The sequence below is a fragment of the Corvus hawaiiensis genome, chromosome 23 (genome assembly GCF_020740725.1).
Source record: "Corvus hawaiiensis isolate bCorHaw1 chromosome 23, bCorHaw1.pri.cur, whole genome shotgun sequence".
NCBI classification, from domain to species: Eukaryota; Metazoa; Chordata; class Aves; order Passeriformes; family Corvidae; genus Corvus; species Corvus hawaiiensis.
In genome coordinates, this window is record NC_063235.1 from 5,510,411 (window position 1) to 5,530,215 (window position 19,805).

Below are 19,805 nucleotides of genomic sequence, written 5' to 3' on the forward strand. Positions count from 1 at the left end.
GCACCCTGGGATGGTAGAAGGTGTCCCTGTGGACGATCCTTACATTCCCTTCCACCCCAACTTCTGAGCACCCCGATCCCGCAGAGATCCGGGCCTTGGGCGATGCCTTTGGGGGACCCCTTTGCTGGGATCTCCGGGTGATTCCCGCTGTTTTGCCCTCTCCAGCCGGGCACTGCGGCGTGCCCAGCCCCATTGTGAACGGGCAGATCAATGGGGAGAACTACAACTACCGGGGCAGCGTGGTGTACCAGTGCCAGCCCGGCTTCCGCCTCATCGGGATGTCCGTGCGGATCTGCCAGCAGGATCACCGCTGGTCCGGGAAAACGCCTGTCTGTGTGCGTAAGTACTTGTCATTCCTTCAGCCCTGGGGGGAAATTCCAGCCAGGAGGGTGTGGAAGGGGGATATTCCAGCCAGGAATGTGTGGAAGGGGCTCACACCCTCAGGATGTGGGGTGGCCGTGCACGCACGCTCCGGGTGTTTTGCAGGAGCATCCCCGGGGCTCTCCAAGAAAAGATTTCTTTGTGCTTCAAAAATTCCACGGAATTTCTCCTTCCTGAGCCCAGCCGAAGGTGTGGGATGAGGGGAGAGGAGCCTTTTTGGGGTCAGAGGGAGTTAAAGGCAGGCACAGCCCTACAAACACACCCCGGTGGTCAGAATCCTTGAGAGCCAAGCTCCGTGTCCATGGAAAATCAGGATCTCTCCTCTGCTCCTTCCCAAATCACCTTGAAACTCCTCGTTTATCTTCCCAGGACATAACCCAATTAACCAACTCCCTGGAGCTCTCAGGTGTTGATAAGTTGAAGCATCTTCTTATCAACAGGCAGCACAATCCGTGGATTTCATTTCGTGGTGCTCCAGGTGTTTGTTCCCATCTCTCCCGTCTGGTTTGGAGCTTTCTGTGCTAGGGCATGGCAAGGACAGGATAGGAAGGAGGGAATGACCTGGCAGGATCCAGCCTGAAAAGCAGAAATCAGGATTGAGTTGGCAAAGTTAGCAGTGACTCCAAAATTTGGGGGGTGTCTGAGATCCTGCAGGAGTTTTTGGGAGAAGAATGTTTGGAAAGGATGGAATGGTTGGAATTTACTCTCGTGCCTAAGGATGCTCTGGTGAAAACTTGGAATTCACTTTCTATCCTTGGGTGAGGAAATTGGATCAGCAGAGGTCCTGCCAGGCAGGTTTGGGAAGGTGCAGCTCCATCATCTCCCAGGACAGCCGTGCTTCCCGCTGCTCCAGCCTTTGGATCTCCCCTTCTCTGGGCCCTTCACCTCATCCCGATCCAACACCAACCTCAGGGAAAAAAAACTGACGGAAAAATCCTCACTTGAGGGATTTGGAAGGAAAATCTTCCTACAAAAGTTCTCCTGCCTGGGGAGATTTCAGCTCTTCAGGCCCTGGGCTGGAATCCTGATTTTCCTCCTATTTTCCCTCTTTTCCCTCTTTGCCTCCAGGTGTAACCTTTCCCTGCAGGGAGCAGCCAGGACTGGCACAGGGAGAGGGAAGAACAGATTTTGGGATGCCCAGGGTGATGCGGGATTGAGAGCAGGAGCTGGGATTTTTGAAGAGGGAAGTCTGGGGGAAATCGGTGGGATCCTGGCACTCAGCTGCCTGGAGAGGGATGCAGGGAATTCCTGGATGCAGGGAATTCCTGGTGCCAGTAAAACCTACAAAAACCCCATTCTTGCAGTGTGATCCCATTTTTCAACAGAACAGGCCCCAAATCGCCGGGTTTTGGGATTGATGTGGGGGGGGGTTTTTACACTCTGCTACCTCCAGAACTTTTTCCAATGGATAATCCACTTTTTTCCAGGAATAAACAGAGTAACATTTCCGTTTTGTGCTTGCAGCCATCACCTGTGGCCACCCTGGCAACCCCCCCAACGGCCTCACCCAGGGCTCCCAGTTCAACCTCAACGACGTGGCCAAATTCCAGTGCAACCCCGGCTTCCGCCTGGAGGGAGCTTCCCAATCCCAGTGCCTGGCCAACGGCCAGTGGAGCAGCACCCTGCCCTCCTGCCGAGGTCAGTCTGGGATAGCCAGGGCCTTTTTCCAGGATTTCTCCGTGTTCCCAATCCAGAAATCCCTGCAAAGCACCCGGGGATGTCCAGTGGATGTTGAAGCTCCCAGGGCTGCTGTAAAATCCCACGGATCAAGCGTTGGGGTTTCCTCACCTCCCTGTGTCCTCTGAGGCGTTGGAGTGTGTTGGAAGTGGGGAGAGCACAAGGAAATTTGGGATCAGACCCCCTGGAGCAGCTTTTCCTCCACCACCACAGCTTTGTGCAGAGCATTTTTCCCTTTTTGCCTTGGGATCAGCACTCAGGTTCACTTCCCAAATCCCCTCCCCTCCCTGCACTGCCTCCCTCCGCACTCCCCTAATCCAGGATCTCTGTCCATGCTGGATTAGTGGTTATTCCCTGCTGGATGACAGAAATCCCAGTTTGAGATCAGTTATTCCCAGCTGGATAATCTAAATCCTGGTGTGGGGCTGGAGATCCAGGCTCTCCTGCTGGGTGAGCAGCTGCAGGATTCCCTGGACTCCTTTTTTTCCCCCCTTTCCTAAGGAATTTTTCCTAGTCCCCCCCTCAAAATTCATGGGGAAAAAATTTAAATTACAACATGAAACTTGCAATTTTCCACTCTTTTTCCTACTTTTTTTTTTGGGGTGGGGGGAGAATCCCACGTTTTCCAGCCCACCCTTTGTTTCCCGTTATTTTTCGGGTGTTGTTCTGTTGTTTGTTCGCAGTTGTGAACTGTTCTGACCCCGGGCACCTGGAAAACAGCGTCCGGCAAGTGCAGCCGAGCGGCCCCCACAGGTTCAGCTTCGGCACCACTGTGTCCTATCAGTGCATCCATGGATTTTATTTGTTGGGAACGCACGTCCTGACGTGCCAGGGCGATGGCACGTGGGACAGAGCCCTCCCCCAGTGCCTCTGTAAGTGCTCCCGACGCTCCGTGCCCAGCCCGGCCGCTCCTCCCGCGGGATTCGCGCGGGGAAATGCCCGTGGAAGGCGCGTGGGAATGATCCCGGGGGTTCCAGAGCTGCCCAGGGAAGGGCCTTTGGGGTTGAGGAGAGGGATGAGACTGGAGGGGGTTCTCGGTAGGGACAGGCGGACCCCGATGGGGTTTGGGGCTTCCGGGCGGCTCCAGCTGGGATGGAGCACAGGGGAGAGGGCGGGAGCAGCTCTGGAGCACAGGGAGAGCTCAGCCGAGGGAGGGAGGGCTCAGCTGAGTGAGGGCTCAACTGAGTGAGGGAGAGCTCAGCTGAGGGAGGGCTCACCTGAGTGAGGGCTCACCCGAGGGAGGGCTCTCCTGAGTGAGGGCACACCTGAGTGAGGGAGAGCTCAGCTGAGGGAGGGCTCACCTGAGTGAGGGCTCACCCGAGGGAGGGCTCTCCTGAGTGAGGGCACACCTGAGTGAGGGAGAGCTCACCTGAGTGAGGGCTCACCTGAGTGAGGGCTTACCTGAGGGAGGGAGAGCTCACCTGAGTGAGGGCTCACCTGAGTGAGGGCTCACCTGAGGGAGGGAGAGCTCAGCTGAGGGAGGGCTCAGCTGAGTGAGGGCTCTCCTGAGGGAGGGCTCTCCTGAGTGAGGGCACACCTGAGTGAGGGCTCTCCTGAGTGAGGGCACACCTGAGTGAGGGAGCACCCGAGGGAGGGAGAGCTCAGCTGAGTGAGGGCTCAGCTGGGTGAGGGCACACCTGAAAGAGGAAGAGCTCACCTGAGTGAGGGCTCTCCTGAAGGAGGGAGAGCTCAGCTGAGTGAGGGCTCACCTGAGTGAGGGCTTACCTGAGGGAGGGAGAGCCCAGCTGAGTGAAAGAAAACTCACCTGAGTGAAGGAGGGCTCACCTGGGAGAGTGAGAATTCACCTGAATGAGTGAAAACTCACCTGAGGGAGGGAGGGAGGGCTCACCTGAGCAAGGGCACACCTGAGTGAAAACTCATCTGAGTGAGGAAGGACACAGCTGAGTGAAGGCTCACTTGAGTGAGAATTCACCTGAGTGAGGGCACACCTGAGCATGAGAACTCACCTGAGTGAGAACTCATCTGAGGACACACCTGAGTGAAAACTCACTTGAGTGAGAACTCACCTGAGTGAGGATTATCCTGAGTCCAGCAAGAACTCACCGGAGTGAGGGAGGACACACCCAAGTGAGCAAAAACTCATCTGAGTGGAGTGAGAACTCGCCTGAGCAAGGACACACCTGAGTGCAAACCCACCTGAGTGAGGGAGGACTCCCCTGAGTGAGGTCCCACCCCCTTCTGGCAGGGAAATGCAGGATTCTGGATAAATCCAGGGTGAATCCCCTCAGCTGGTGCAGGTGCTCCGGAGGATTCCCATCCTCACCCTTGCTCTGGCTTTATCCCAGTTTTTCCCAGTGTCCCAGCCCTTCCTCCCACTGGGACTGGAGCTGGGAGCTTCCAGGGGATGATTTGGTTTTAGGGAAGTGTGGGAAGACAAAATATTCCAGGTGATCTCGTGCTGTCCTGGTGATCCCCACTAGAAAACATCCAGGGTATTCGGGAGAAGTCAGCGCTGGCATCCCAATATCCCAGATCCCTGGGAATTCGGGATCCAAAGTGGATTTTAGCTGCCTTAGGGAGGCGCAGGCAGGAGCAGCCCCACCCCCAGCAGGACCAGTTTGTCCCTTTGAGCACTAAACCACCTGCAATCCCATTCCCTGCCCTCGGGAATGGCCTCGGAGCTCCAGAAATTCCAGTTGGCTTGAGCTGTTCCAAAGCTGGGATCGTTCCTTTTCTTTTTCCCCCGTTTATCCCTCCAGCCCGAATCCCACCAAGCAGTTCTGGGCACGTTCTCCTTTCCTTTTGTCCTGTCTGCACCCCTTGCATGGATCCTGGGGAGCTGGCGAGTGATGATCCATGTTCCCACAGCCGGGGAAATTCCTGCTATTCCCTGATATCTCAGGCTCCCTCAGCCCCCAGCTGTCCTTGAGCACGAGGGGTCTCCTTCCTTCAAATACTGGGATTTGGAGGAGTTGTGGGCATTGGGAAACCCAGGTCGGTTTTACCACTGATTCCGTGGATTCCTGGGGTTAAGAGTCAAAAAAAAAAAGGAGATTTTTTCCATGTTTCTGTTTCCTGTGTGTTGAACTTCCCTGTGAGGGTGGGGAAGGGCTGGGATGAATTTCCCAGAGAAGCTGGAGGTGTCCCCATCCCTGGAAGTGTCCAAGGCCAGGCTGGACGGGGCTTGGAGCAACCTGGGTTTGGGAAAAGTGTCCCCGCCCATGGAAAGGGTTGGAATTAAATGAAACCATCCAGGAATTCCGGAATTCCCTGGGGCTGAGGGTGGTGCCTCTGTTGCAGTGGTGTCGTGCGGCCACCCCGGCTCCCCTCCCCACGCGCAGATCTCGGGGGACAAGCACAGCGTGGGCTCCGTGGTCAGGTACAGCTGCCTGGGCCGGCGCACGCTGGTCGGGAATGCCACGCGGATGTGCCAGCTGGACGGGCGCTGGAGCGGCTCCCTGCCACACTGCTCCGGTGAGGGGCCTCGGGAAGGGGGCACCGCGTGCTCACCCAGCCATGGTCACCACCCATGGTCTCATCATCATCATCATCTCCCACCCTTCATCATCATCACCCATTGTCACCCACCCATGGTCACCCACCCATGGTCATCTGCCCATCGTCATCATCTCCCACCCATCATCATCATCACCCATGGTCACCCACCCATCGTCATCGTCTCCCACCCATCATCATCATCACCCATGGTCACCCACCCATGGTCACCCACCCATGGTCATCTGCCCATCGTCATCATCTCCCACCCATCATCATCATCACCCATTGTCACCCACCCATGGTCACCCAGCCATGGTCATCTGCCCATCGTCATCATTTCCCACCCATCATCATCATCCACCCATCGTCATCTGTCCATTGTCACCCACCCGTTGTCATCAAGCCATCATCATCCCTCATTGTTATCACCCATCATCACCCACCTATGGTCACCCACCCATTGTCATCATCTCCCATCTGTCATCATCATCCACCCATGGTCACCTACCCACGGTCACCCATCCATTGTCACCCATCCTTGGTCATCATCACCCAGCCATGGTCACCCAGCCATGGTCACCCAGCCATTGTCATCATCACCCATTGTCACCCAGCCCTTGAGCCTTGAGGGAGCTCCTGGTGGCTTCCCTTCCCCTTCCCTTTCCCCTTCCCCTCCCCCTTCCTCTTCCCCTTCCCTTCCCTTCCCCTTCTTCCCCTTCCCTGAACTTCCCTAACCCTTCCCTTTTCCCTTTTCCCTTTTCCCCTTTTCCTCTTTTCCCTTTTTCTCTTTTCCCTTTTTCCCTTTTCCCTTTTCCCTTTCCCTTTTCTCTTTCCCTCTTCCCTCTTCCCTCTTCCCTTTTCCCTTCTCCCTTCTCCCTTTTCTCTTTCCCTTTTCCCTTTTCCCTTTTCCCTTCTCCCTTCTCCCTTTTCTCTTTCCCTTTTCCCTTTTCCCTTTTCCCTTTTCCCTTTTCTCTTTCCCTTTTCCCTTTTCCTTTTTCCTCCCTCCCCCTCCCTTCCTCCCATGCTCCAATCCTTCCTTGTTCCCTGAGTACAGCAGGGCTGGCTTGGAGCCCGTGGGAATTCCTGCTTGGAGGGGAAACATCCCCGGGATTGATGCTGGAGGCTTCACCTTGGGATTCGGGACTGGCCGTGCTTTGCATGCAGCTCAAAACCCAGGGGCTCCTGGAATCAGGGAATGTTCCATCTGGAATTCCACCGCGCTGCTAGGGCTGGAATTCTCGGCGAGGGGGACAAGGGACAAGAGCCAGCATCCCGTGGTGGCTCTGGTGACTCCGTGCTCTCTCCGGGCAGGGGGCAGCCAGGGCGTGTGTGGCGATCCCGGGATCCCTTCCCACGGGATCGGGCTGGGGGACGCCTTCGACGTGGGCAGCGTGGTGCGGTTCAGCTGCGAGCCCGGCTACACCCTCCGGGGCTCCTCCGAGAGGATCTGCCACTCCAACGGCTCCTGGAGCGGCACGCAGCCGGAGTGCGAAGGTACCTCCCTGTGCCACAGCCCCCCAGCCTGCCCCGGTGTCCCCAGCCTGCCCTGGTGTCCCCAGAAAGGCTCTGATGTCCCCAGAGCTGCCCCAGTGTCCCCAGAGTGTCCCTGGTGTCCCCAGAGCTGCTCTGATGTCCCCAGCCTGCCCCAGTGTCCCCAGAGCTGCCCCGGTGTCCCCAGAGTGTCCCTGGTGTCCCCAGAGCTGCTCTGATGTACCCAGCCTGCCCTGGTGTCCCCAGAACTGCCCCAGTGTCCCCAGCCTGCGCCGGTGTCCCCAGAGCTGCTCTGATGTCCCCAGAGCTGCCCTGGTGTCCCCAGAACTGCCCCGGTGTCCCCAGCCTGCCCTGGTGTCCCCAGAACTGCCCCAGTGTCCCCAGCCTGCCCCGGTGTCCCCAGGACTGCCCTGGTGTCCCCAGAACTGCCCCGGTGTCCCCAGAACTGCCCCGGTGTCTCCAGAACTGCCCCGGTGTCCCCAGAACTGCCCCGATGTCTCCAGAACTGCCCCGGTGTCCCCAGAACTGCCCCGGTGTTCCCAGCCTGCCCTGGTGTCCCCAGAACTGCCTTGGTGTCTCCAGAACTGCCCCAGTGTCCCCAGCCTGCCCTGGTGTCCCCAGAACTGCCCTGGTGTCCCCAGAACTGCCCCGGTGTCCCCAGAACTGCCCTGGTGTCCCCAGCCTGCCCCGGTGTCCCCAGGACTGCCCCGGTGTCCCCAGCCTGCCCCGGTGTCCCCAGCCTGCCCTGGTGTCCCCAGAACTGCCCCGGTGTCCCCAGAACTGCCCCGGTGTCCCCAGGACTGCCCTGGTGTCCCCAGAACTGCCCTGGTGTCTCCAGAACTGCCCTGGTGTCCCCAGAACTGCCCCGGTGTCCCCAGCCTGCCCTGGTGTCCCCAGCCTGCCCCGGTGTCTCCAGAACTGCCCCGGTGTCCCCAGAACTGCCCCGGTGTCCCCAGCCTGCCCCAGTGTCCCCAGAACTGCCCCGGTGTCCCCAGAACTGCCCCGGTGTCTCCAGCCTGCCCCGGTGTCCCCAGGACTGCCCTGGTGTCCCCAGCCTGCCCTGGTGTCCCCAGAACTGCCCCGGTGTCCCCAGCCTGCCCCAGTGTCCCCAGAGCTGCCCCGGTGTCCCCAGAGCGTCCCTGGTGTCCCCAGAGCTGCTCTGATGTCCCCAGCCTGCCTTGGTGTCCCCAGAACTGCCCCAGCGTCCCCAGCCTGCCCCAGTGTCCCCAGAGCTGCTCTGATGTCCCCAGAACTGCCCTGGTGTCCCCAGAACTGTTCTCATGTCCCCAGAACTTGCCTTTACTGAGGACAGGCAGGAGGAAACCCTTGGAATTTCAGGGGAGTTTTTGTGATTCATGGTTTATTTCAACTTCACCATTTCCCTTCCCAGTGATTTCCTGTGGGAATCCGGGAACGCCCAGCAATGCCAGGGTGATCTTCAACGACGGCCTGGTGTTCTCCAGCTCCATCATCTACCAGTGCAGGGAGGGCTATTACTCCACAGGGGTGCTGAGCAGGCACTGCACCGTCAACGGGACCTGGACTGGGAGCAGCCCCGAGTGCACTGGTGAGCACTGGGATGGAATGCTGGGATGGGGAGAGGGGAAAGAGGATGGGTGGGAGATGATGATGGATGGGTGGGAAATGGTGATGGATGGGTGGGAAATGATGATGGATGGGTGACCATGGGTGGTGATGATGGGTGGTGATGATGGGTGGATGATGACAATGGGTGGATGATGATGGATGGGTGATGATGATGATGGGTGGTGGTGGTGGGTGGGAAATGATGATGGACGGGTGACAATGGGTGATGATGATGGGTGAGTGATGATGGGTGGATGATGATGATGGGTGGATGATGATGGATGGGTGATGATGATGATGGATTGGTGACAGTGGGTGGGTGACCATGGATGATGATGATGGGTGGATGGTGATGATGAGTGGGTGATGATGGATGGGTGATGATGATGATGGGTGATGATGGGTGGGAAATGATGGACGGGTGACAATGGGTGGATGATGATGATGGGTGGATGGTGATGATGGGTGACAGTGGGTAGGTGACCATGGATGATGATGATGATGGGTGATGGTGATGGGTGGGAAATGATGATGGATAGGTGACAATGGGTGGATGGTGATGATGGGTGACAGTGGATAGGTGGCCATGGGTGATGATGATGGGGGGGATGGTGATGATGAGTGGATGATGATGGATGGTGATGATGATGATGGGTGATGATGATGATGGGTGGGAAATGATGATGGATGGGTGACAATGGGTGAGTGACAATGGGTGGGGGACAATGGGCAATGATGACGGGTGGTAGATGATGGGTGGGTGACCATGGGTGAGTGGCAATGGAGGGGTGACGATGAGTGGATGATGACGATGGGTGGATGGTGATGATGGGGCAGATGATGATGGATGGGTGATGATGATGATGGGTGGGAAATTGTGATGGGTGGGTGACCATGGTTGAGTGACAATGGATGGGTGACCATGGGTGGATGATGATGATGGGTGGGAGATGATGACGATGGGCAGGTGACCATGGGTGGATGACATGGCTTGGTGACCACGGATGGGTGATGGTGATGGGTGACGATGAAGGATGAGCCCAGGCCCTGGGCACACACACAGGTGCCACCATGAGAAACTGCTAACCTCTGGCCTGGCACCAGCAGCAGCCCAGCCTGGGAATTCTGCCGGGGCCTAATGGAAAAATCTTGCTCCGGGGTTGTCTTTTCCCAGCTGGATGCAAGGAGCTCTGGAGTAATTTTGGGAGCTGGAGGGGCTCTCCGGGGCTGCTCCTGAACGTGACATTCCTGGGGCAGGGATGTGTGTGAGCTCAGGGACCCTCGGGAAGGGCCGGAGCTTCCTCGGGTGCCTGTGAGGAGCAGGGATGGTGACAAAGGTGGCACCGGGGTGGTGACAAAGGTGGACTTACAGAAGAGGCAGTGACTGGGCTGAGCAGGGGGGTGCTGTGGGCAAACTGCCATCCCTTCACCCAGCTCTGACCTGGCTTTGCTTTAATGTTTAATGAGCGTTAATCCCGCTCCTTGTAAGGCCTTAATGAGGAGAAGCAGAGCCTGCTCCACGTCCCGCTCCACATTCCCAGTGCTACAAACCTGCTCCGCGTTTAACTGGTTACATCCCGCCTGGAAGAACGCTCAGGATCACCACAGGTGGCATTCCAGCTGCCAGATATGCTCCTTTTTCCCTTCCTTGGCAGTGATCAACTGCGGAGACCCCGGCGTGCCGGCCAACGGGCTCCGGCTGGGCAGCGACTTCACCTACAACAAATCCGTGGTGTTCCAGTGCACGCCCGGCTTCATGATGGAGTCAGACAGGGCAGCTTCCCTCACCTGCACCAAAGACCGCACCTGGAACGGCACCAAACCTGTCTGCAAGGGTGAGAATCCTGGAGATATCGCAGGAGACAAGTTTTGGAGGCCACCAGAGCTTCCCTGGAAGCCCAGCTGGGCGTTCCTTGGCTCCATCATTCCATCCATCCAAACTTGGTGGCATTTTTCACGGAGCAGCAACACCTTGCTGTCTTCAGGGCTATCAATCCATGCCTGGGAGGGAGGGAGGGAGCGAGGGAGTTGCTCTTACCCTTGTGCTAGAGAAGGAGCAAAGCCCAGGGGGTGAAGTCACTTAGTCTGCACAAAAACCCGGATCAAACTCGGATGAAATATCGTGTTTTGCAAGCAGACGCTTCGCTGGCATCGCCCATTAGCTAATGAAAAATGCTCCCTGCGAGTCTTTTCATTGTTCTGAGATGACTCCTGTGGTTCAGAGATAGAAAAGGGAAATAATAAAGCCGTAGCTGGGCAGGCTGGATCTCCTTTGCTCAGCCCCCAGCGCAGATAAGATGTGTGGCAGCATCCCTGCGCTCCTTTAAAAATCTGGAGAATTCACCTGTCACGACGCTGATACAAACACAGGCTGCATAAAAACCCTCAAATGCACTCCAGCTGCTTCCAAGGCTGTAAAGAGCCATTCTTATTCTCCTTTTTCATTCCCTGCACTGAGCAAATGCTGCAGGAATGCTCCAGAATGTGGCCAAGAGTCTCATTTGGAGGCCGAGCTGATCTGCGCGGGTTCGGCTCGTCTGAGCTGAGAAGCAGAGCGCTGTGAAAATGTCATCTTAAAACAGCCCAGGGTGGGTGACAACCTGACAGGTTGGGGCTTCAACTGCTCATCTGAGCCTCAGCCAGGTTGTCCAAAATGTGTGAATCTTTGGGGAGATCTGGGATGAGTTTTCACACCACGTCAGGGCGGATTTTTACCTTCAGCTGGAGATGAGCGTTGACTCCAAAATCGGATTTGTAGAGAGATTTAGGAAAAGGTTCTTCCCCAGAAGGCACCGAACGGGGTCCCCAGGGAATGGGCACAGCCCCAGGATCTCGAGGAATGTTTGGACAACGCTCTCAGGGATGCACAGGGTGGGATTTTGGGTTGTCTGTGCAGGGTCAGGGGTTGGACTGGATGATCCTTGTGGATCCCTTCCCACAGGATATTTTATGATTCGGGATTTAACTCCAAACCTTAAAGTAAAATCCTGGAGGTTTCACCCCAGTTTGTGCTCAGCCAGTCCTGAGAGATGCTCTGGGAGAGCAGGAAGTGACTGATCCCACCCGGAATTAGCTTGTTAATGGAAATAATTAAGAAGTGGAACACCCTGAGCCTGCTTTTCCTTCTCCCACAGCCATCACCTGCAGAGCTCCACAGGCCATTCCCAACGGGAAGGTGGTGGGCTCGGATTTCAGCTGGGGCTCCAGCATCAGCTACGCCTGCCTGGAGGGCTACCAGCTGTCCCTGCCTGCCGTGCTCACCTGCGAGGGCAACGGCTCCTGGAGCGGGGAGATCCCCCAGTGCTTCCGTGAGTAGGCACCTCCCCGCTTTTCCACCGGGAATCAGCAGGATTCTGCTGAAAACCCAATTTTTGGGGCTTCTTCCAACTTTTCTCCAGGCTCTGTGTCACTCAGGGTTCAGAGGGACCTTGCTGTGCTTCCTGCCTCAATCCTAAAGGAAGTTTTCCATCAGCTGGAGTGGGAATTTTTCATGCCATGGTGATGCTTCAGGAGCCTGGAGCAAAAGGCTGGCTGCTCTCCCAACTGCCACATGCCTTGGTTTTTTGGGAGCATTGGTTTGGCACCTGGGAGGAGGAGGCAGGGACACAGTTGGTCACTCCAGGGACACAGTCGGTCACTCCAGGGACACACAGGTGGTCACTCCACCCCTGTGTCAGAGGTGTGGGGCCACATTCGGGATAAATCCGGGCATTTTCCATGTTCTTACCCACAAAACATCCTCAAAACTTTGTCCTCAGTGACCGAATCCTCTGCAATCAAGACTCTCGAAACTGCTAAAAAATCCTTTGGCAAAGGGCACCGTGTAGCAGCAGAAATTGGGAATGTTTTGTGAAGGCTGGAAGGGTTTGATCCAACAGCTCATGCCAAAAAACCTGGGAATTAAACGTTTCCTAGTGCTAAAGGCAGCTCTGAGTTCCTTCTCCAGCTGCACAACAGCCATTTTCAGACTAAATCCCACAAACCCCTCGCACCTTTCCCTGGATCCGGGATAATGAGTGGCCTTTCCGTGTGACACGGAGCCACGGAACAAAGTGACACCGTGCAATTAGGGGAGGAAAAAAGAAGGGAAAAAAGGCAGATCCTGGGGGAGAAGGTGGAAGTTAATTAACAGCCCTTGCCAAAAGGAGACAATTACAGGGAGTGCAGCCAGCGCCGCCTCCTGCCAGCGCTAATTCCCGAGTTAATCACGGAGCTGGGTGGGCTGGTGACAGACGTGGCTGGGATGTGGCATTCCTGGAGGGGTCTGTGGCCATGTCCTTGTCCCTTTGCTGTTGCAGCCGTGTTCTGTGGGGACCCGGGCACGCCGGCCCAGGGCAGGCGGGAGGATCGAGGCTTCACCTACCGCTCGTCCGTGTCCTTCTCCTGCCTGGCCCCGCTGGTGCTCGTGGGCTCGGCGCGGAGGTTCTGCCAGTCCGACGGCACCTGGAGCGGGACCCAGCCCAGCTGCATCGGTGAGGGGGGACCCTCTGGGGACAGCTGCAGGATTTGGGGGCTCGCTGTGTTTTCCTGTTGGGTTTCGTCCCGGAATTTGTAGGAATAAGCGTTTGGTTGCCGTGGAAATCAGCTGAGGGATGCTGCTTTTGGGGGGTGGGTTCTCGCTGGTGGTCAACAACCCTTCTCCTTCTCCCCTTCTCCTTCTCCCCTTCTCCTTCTCCCCTTCTCCTTCTCCCCTTCTCCTTCTCCCCTTCTCCTTCTCCCCTTCTCCCCTTCTCCTTCTCCCCTTGTCCTTCCCTTCTCCTCTTTTCCTTCTCCCCTTTTCCTTCTCCCCTTCTCCTCCTCTTTTCCTTCTCCCCTTGTCCTTCTCCCCTTCTCCTCCTCTTTTCCTTCTCCCCTTCACCTCCTCTTTTCCTTCTCCCCTTTTCCCCCTCTTTTCCTCCTCTCCTTCTCCTCCCCTTTTCCTTCTCCCCTTTTCCTTCTCCAGGCCCTGCTACTTAAATTCCCATCCCTGGAAGTGTCCCAGGCCAGCTTGGAGCACCCTGAGCTGGTGGGAAGTGTCCCCACTCACAGAACTGGGTGATTTTTAAGCTCCTTTCCAACCCAAACCATGCTGGGAGTGAGGGCTGTGTACAGAGACCAAACTCCTGCTGAGCTGTTGGGATTCAGGATGACATTTCCAGGCATTCCTCAGGTGTTTTCTGGAGCTTTCAGAATCTTCTGGGAGGTTTTTAACCCTAATTGGTCACTGTGTTCTTTGCTTTTCTGAGGCTCCAGCTGTGTTCTGGAGCTCCAGAGCTCCTGTGGTGACAAAGGGCTGCTCCCTGGCCACCACCCTCATCCCCCTCGGGAAGAGACCGATCTCAGGCTGTTTTCCATGGATTTCAGCCCTCCTGGTTACATTCTGAATGCATCGACTACAGGAATGTAAAAAACACTCGTGGCCAGGTTTCCTGTTGATTTTTCCAGGAGCTTTCTCACATCTGAGGAGTTGGGAGCCCCCTCCTGCTGCTGGAAATGTTGGATCTCTGAGGTCCATGAAAATTCCTACTGAGCTCAGGGCAGGGAAGAGGATGGGATCGGGCAATCCCGTGGTCCTTGGAGATCAGGATGGCCCGTGGGAGCAGAGGGCACGGAAGAGGACGGGATCACCATGGTCCTTGGGGAATGGGATAGCCCTGGGGAGCAGAGGGGATGGATGTGGAAACCAAGGAAAGGGCGGAGCTGTCCTGATCCAAGGTGTGTGTTCCTGGTTTTTTCTCCGGAGGGATGCAGCGCCCCTGGTTTGTTTGTGCTGCTGCAGGCAGGGATTTCAGGAGCAAGAAGATCCGTGTGCTTTTCCGTGTCACTGTGTGTTCCTTCGGAGCCAAATCCCGCTCGTGTTCCAGAGGTGCAGCAGGATCCATGTGCCTGGAGGGATCTGAGCTGTCCTGTAAAACCCTCTCCCTGTTTTTTTCCAGATCCCAGCCTCACAACGTGTGCGGATCCCGGAGTGCCTCTTTTTGGGATGCAGAACAATTCCCAGGGATACCAGGTACAGCCATGGAAGAGGGGTGTGCCCCAAAACCAGCCCTGCTCAGTCCTTGGCCTGGATTCCCCAGTTATCCCATGGATTCATGTGTTATCCCATGGATTCATGTGTTATCCCATGGATTCCCCAGTTATCCCATGGATTAACGTGTTATCCCATGGATTAACGTGTTATCCCATGGATTAATGTGTTATCCCATGGATTCCCCAGTTATCCCATGGATTAACGTGTTATCCCATGGATTAATGTGTTATCCCATGGATTCCCCAGTTATCCCATGGATTAACGTGTTATCCCATGGATTAACGTGTTATCCCATGGATTCCCCAGTTATCCCATGGATTCCCCAGTTATCCCATGGATTAATGTGTTATCCCATGGATTCCCCAGTTATCCCATGGATTCCCCAGTTATTCCATGGATTAATGTGTTATCCCATGGATTCCCCAGTTATCCCATGGATTCCCACGTTGTCCCATGGATTCCCCAGTTATCCCATGGATTCCCACGTTGTCCCATGGATTCCCACGTTGTCCCATGGATTCCCCAGTTATCCCATGGATTCCCATGTTGTCCCATGGATTCCCACGTTGTCCCATGGATTCCCCAGTTATCCCATGGATTCCCATGTTGTCCCATGGATTGCCACGTTGTCCCATGGATTCCCACGTTGTCCCATGGATTCATGTGTTCTCCCTTGGATTCGCGTGTCCTTCCATGAGTTAATGTCTCCTGCCATGGATTGATGTGTTTTCCCATGGATTCACGTGTGCTCCCATGCATTCATGTGTTATCCCATGGGATTCTTGTGTCCTCCTGTGGATTCATGTCTTCTGCCATGGATTAACGTGTCCTTCTATGGATTCACGTGTCCTCCTCCCATGGATTAATGTCTCATCCCATGGATTCCTGTCTCCTCCTGGGAGCAGGACACCCCAACGTGCTGCGTTAGCCCTCCGAGCGTGTTTGCCCTGCATTAATTAGCAGTGCATTGTATCTGAAATTAATTACAGTGCTCATTAATACTAACTGCTATTCACATTCATTCCCGTTAATTTCCAGGCCAAATCCTGCAGGTGCTTTTGCTGATCCCAGCAGGAAATCATTGGAATGGGGACAGAAACCCCTCAGCGACTCCCTGGGGGGCTCCATTCCAGCCTTCCCTGTGGGTGCCCATTCCCTGCTGGGACAGTGGATGCCAGAGCGGATCCTTCTGTTTTCCTGCTAATTAATCACCTTCATCTTGGGCTTTAATGAATTAATTTTAGGTTGAATTCATTTTAAGCCACCATAAGTGTCATTTTTTCCCTGTTGGGAGCTTCCCTGGGATCGGAGCTGCCCCTGGTGCTCCTGGGAGGGGTGAGGTGGTGACGAGGGAATGGCGCCTTCGGAAGCGCGTGGGATGAAGGCTTGGGAAGGCCTGGGAAGCTGAGTGATTGTCTCCCGTTGGGACAGGTGGGCAGCATCCTGTTCTTCAGGTGCCAGAAGGGATATCTCCTGCAGGGCTCCACCACCAGGACCTGCCTGCCCAACCTCACCTGGAGCGGCGTCCAGCCCGACTGCGTCCGTGAGTCCTGGGAATGGCACGGGGAGCCCCTCAGCCAGGCTCTGGGAAACGGGTTCTTGGAGGAAATGTATTGGATTTTAGGGAGAATTTGGGATTAGGAAAGAATTCCTCCCTGTGAGGGTGGGGAGGGGGTGGGATGGAATTCCCAGAGAAGCTGTGGCTGCCCCTGGATCCCTGGAAGTGCCCGAGGCCGGGTTGGATGGGGCTTGGAGCAGCCTGGGATAGTGGGAGGTGTCCCTGCCCATAGCAGGGGATGGAATGGGTTAATCCTTAATGTCCCTTCCCACCCAAATCATCCCCTGATTCCCAAACATTCTGTGGTAACAAAGGGAGCTCACAAATCCCTTCTCCCCTGCCATTCCACCACATGATTCCAGATGGGATTTTCTTTACCTGGCCCTCCCCCAGAGCCACAATTCCAGGTGAAAAGTTGATTTGTGCTTCCCAAACCCCGTTTGATATCCAGGATTCAGCTCCACATTTATCCGGGAGAGCTCCGAGTGCTTCTCCTCTTTAATAGCTTAATTTCCTTTTTAAGACCATCATCTCCTGCTATGCCAGGAGTTTAATTTAATACATTGAAGTGCTGATCTCCATCCTGGATGTCCTCTGTATCCTAAGAACTCACAAGCTTTTTCCTCTCCCTTGGGGAAATATTTTTCCATGAGCAAACCCTGTGGATGCTCCATGAGCAAATCCATTGGGACACCCAATTTTAAATGCTCTGACATTAAGGACGGGGCTCTGGATGGGGCTGATGAGTGCTGGGCCTCCCAAATGATGGGAATTCAGGACAGTTTTCCACTCTCTGAGAGTTTCTAAATCATCCTCTGAAGAAGGAGGATGATCCTGATACCTCCTGGAAGCTGCCCGGGGTTTGTTTGGGAATTACAGAAAGGACAAACGGGGCAAAAATTCCATCTTTAAGGTCGCTTCCAGCCCAAACCACTCTGTGAGGCCATAAATCCCCAGTGTAGGGCACAGAGAGCTCCCCTGCTCTGCCATTTATTTGTTGGGCGTTGTGACATCTCGGGGGAGCTGGTGACACTTCCACAGCAGGAGCAGCGCGGGCACGGAGCTGCACGAGCCTGGCTTCCCCTTCTGGGACCAAATCCTGGGACTTACGGAGCAAGGACAGGGATTTATGGCTCTTGCACTCTGCTGGGGGGGCAGTGGTCCCAGGGAGGGGGTTCATATAAAACCAGGGAGTTTGGGATAAAAAAACAGGAGTTTGGATAAAAAAGCAGGAGTTTGGATAAAAAAACCAGGAGTTTATAAAAAAACAGGGAGTTGGGATAAAAAACCAGGAGTTTATATAAAACCAGGGAGTTTGGATAAAAAAACAGTTTATATAAAACCAGGGAGTTTGGGATAAAAAACCAGGGAGTTTGGATAAAAACCAGGAGTTTATATAAAAACAGGGAGTTGGGATAAAAAAACAGGAGTTTATAAAAAAACAGGGAGTTTGGATAAAAAACCAGGAGTTTATAAAAAACCAGGGAGTTTATAGAAAACCAGGGAGTTGGGATAAAAAGCCAGGAGCTTATAAAAAACCAGGGAGTTCTTCTAAACCCAGGGCTGTGGTGCACCCCCTGGAATCCCTGGCTTGATTTTTCAGGGATTCATGCCCTGCAAAAGCAGTTTTTAGTCTGCACCCACAGCTGCGACTCAGTTCTGGGCTCAGAGGTGCTTCAGCACCCATTGGTTTTGCCTTTCTCTCTTAAAAACGGGGCTGGCAGAGCCCCTGATTTTCAACTCATCGAGCTGGAGCCGAGTGAAGCTTTAGCCAGAAAGAGAAACCCAGCACAGGGAGCTCCTCCTTCACTCCTCCAGCTGGGACAGACCCAGGCTTGGCACAGCGTGAAGCTCTTGCAGGAGGTTTCTGTCCCCCGTTGATGTCACCGCGTCACTTTTTGCTGTCCCTGTGTCCTCCTGGGTGGTTTCTCTCACCTCTTCTCCCTTGTCCCTTCCAGCCCACCACTGCAAGCAGCCCGAGACCCCGTCCCATGCCAACGTGGGTGCCCTGGACCTGCCCTCGCTGGGCTACACCTTGATCTACTCCTGCCAGAGCGGCTTCTACCTCACCGGGGGCTCCGAGCACCGCACCTGCAAAGCCGACGGCAGCTGGACAGGGAAGCCCCCCATCTGCCTGGGTGAGGAGGGGCTGGGCAGCCCAGCAGGGGCCAGCTGGGTCCTGAGACCCTCCCCAGGGTTTCAGGTTGTAGAGATCCTGGGCCTTGAGGTCCTCCAAAGGTGGTTTTGAATGTGCAGATAAACCTGAGACTCAGTTCTGGGGTCAGAACTCCAAGCAAGGAGGGAGGCACTTTCAGCTTTGACTGTTTTCCCTTAAAAGTTGTGGGGTGGCACAGCCTGATTTCCAGTTGGTGGGAAGGTCCCCACCATTGGTCTCCCCAGCAGAATCCCAGAATTAGCTCGGAAAAGGCCTTTGAGGTCACCAAGTCCAGCCTGTGACCCAACACCCAAGTGCCACCTCCAGTCTTTCCTTAAAGAGTCACCTGGGGATCTTCTGGGGGCAATTTTTGGTCTAGAAGCACCTGCACAGGACAAAAATTGTTTATCTCCCCCAGATTTTACCTGCCACAAAGCCTTGGATGGGGAATGTGTCCTGATCCATGGAATTGGAGCCTTGTGGCTCTCCTGGACGTGGTCACCCTGGACACTTGGGATTGGAGCAGGACAGGCTGGGGACAGAGTGGCTGAAAGGCAGAGAGGGACGTGGGGGTGCCAGTGGACAGCAGCTGGACCCGGTGTGCCCACGTGGCCGATGGCACCTGGCCTGGGTCAGGGATGGGCCAGCAGGAGCAGGAGAGGGATTGTCCCCTGTGCTGGGCGCTGGTGAGGGACACCTCAAGGGCTGTGTCCAGTTCTGGGCTCCTCAGTTTGGGAAGGACACGGAGGGGCTGGAGCGTGGCCAGGGGAGGGAACTGAGCTGGGAAGGGGCTGGAGAATTCCTGAGGGAGCTGGAAAGGGGCTGAGCCTGGAGCAAAGGAGGCTCAGGGGGGTCCCTGTGGCTCTGCACAAGTCCCTGACAGGAGGGGGCAGCCGGGGGGTTCGGGCTCTGCTCCCAGGGAACAGGGACAGGAGGAGAGGGAACGGCCTCAGGCTGGGCCAGGGGAGTTGGGGTTGGATTTGAGGGAAATTTTCTTCCTGGAAAGGGTGGTCAGGCCTTGGAACTGCCCAGGGAGGTTTGGAATTCCCAGGGAAGGCCTGGACATGGCGCTCAGTGCCCTGGGCTGGGGACAAGGTGGGGATTGAGCAGAGCTTGGACTCTGTGACCTTGGAGGGTTTTTCCAGCCTCAGGAATTCCGGGATTGACAGTGTCAGGCCCCACAACATTCACCAGCTGTGCTTTCCCCCCTCCTGCAGCCGATGTCCGTCCCAGCGGGAGGCCCGTGGGCACCGCGCGGGAGCCGCCGCTCGCCAAGGTCTCAGGTAGGGGAGGTCTCATCCCCAGGGACTCATCCCTGTGATTTACCAAAATATGGATAAGGATCTAATATCGACATCCAACTGAGACGGACAAAGACTCTGTGACAGCTTAGAGTTAGAAGTGCATGGTTATCAGGGATCATTCCCTGAGACGCAGGGCCCCAATCCAAGCAAACACAAAGCTTTTTATCTGCAAATATTATGAAT

The 19,805-nt window shown here is 55.6% G+C and overlaps 1 protein-coding gene across 1 annotated transcript in view; it reads left to right on the top strand.

Annotated features, from left to right (window-relative positions):
• CSMD2 (CUB and Sushi multiple domains 2) overlaps positions 1 to 19,805 on the top strand; it is a 350,279-nt gene that overhangs the window by 318,695 nt on the left and 11,779 nt on the right. The window contains 13 exon segments of the mRNA XM_048326964.1: positions 166 to 339; positions 1,846 to 2,019; positions 2,742 to 2,930; positions 5,320 to 5,493; positions 6,829 to 7,011; positions 8,399 to 8,575; positions 10,251 to 10,430; positions 11,730 to 11,903; positions 12,894 to 13,067; positions 14,511 to 14,584; positions 16,037 to 16,148; positions 18,122 to 18,301; positions 19,536 to 19,601. Coding sequence (XP_048182921.1) covers positions 166 to 339; positions 1,846 to 2,019; positions 2,742 to 2,930; positions 5,320 to 5,493; positions 6,829 to 7,011; positions 8,399 to 8,575; positions 10,251 to 10,430; positions 11,730 to 11,903; positions 12,894 to 13,067; positions 14,511 to 14,584; positions 16,037 to 16,148; positions 18,122 to 18,301; positions 19,536 to 19,601 — 2,031 coding nt within the window.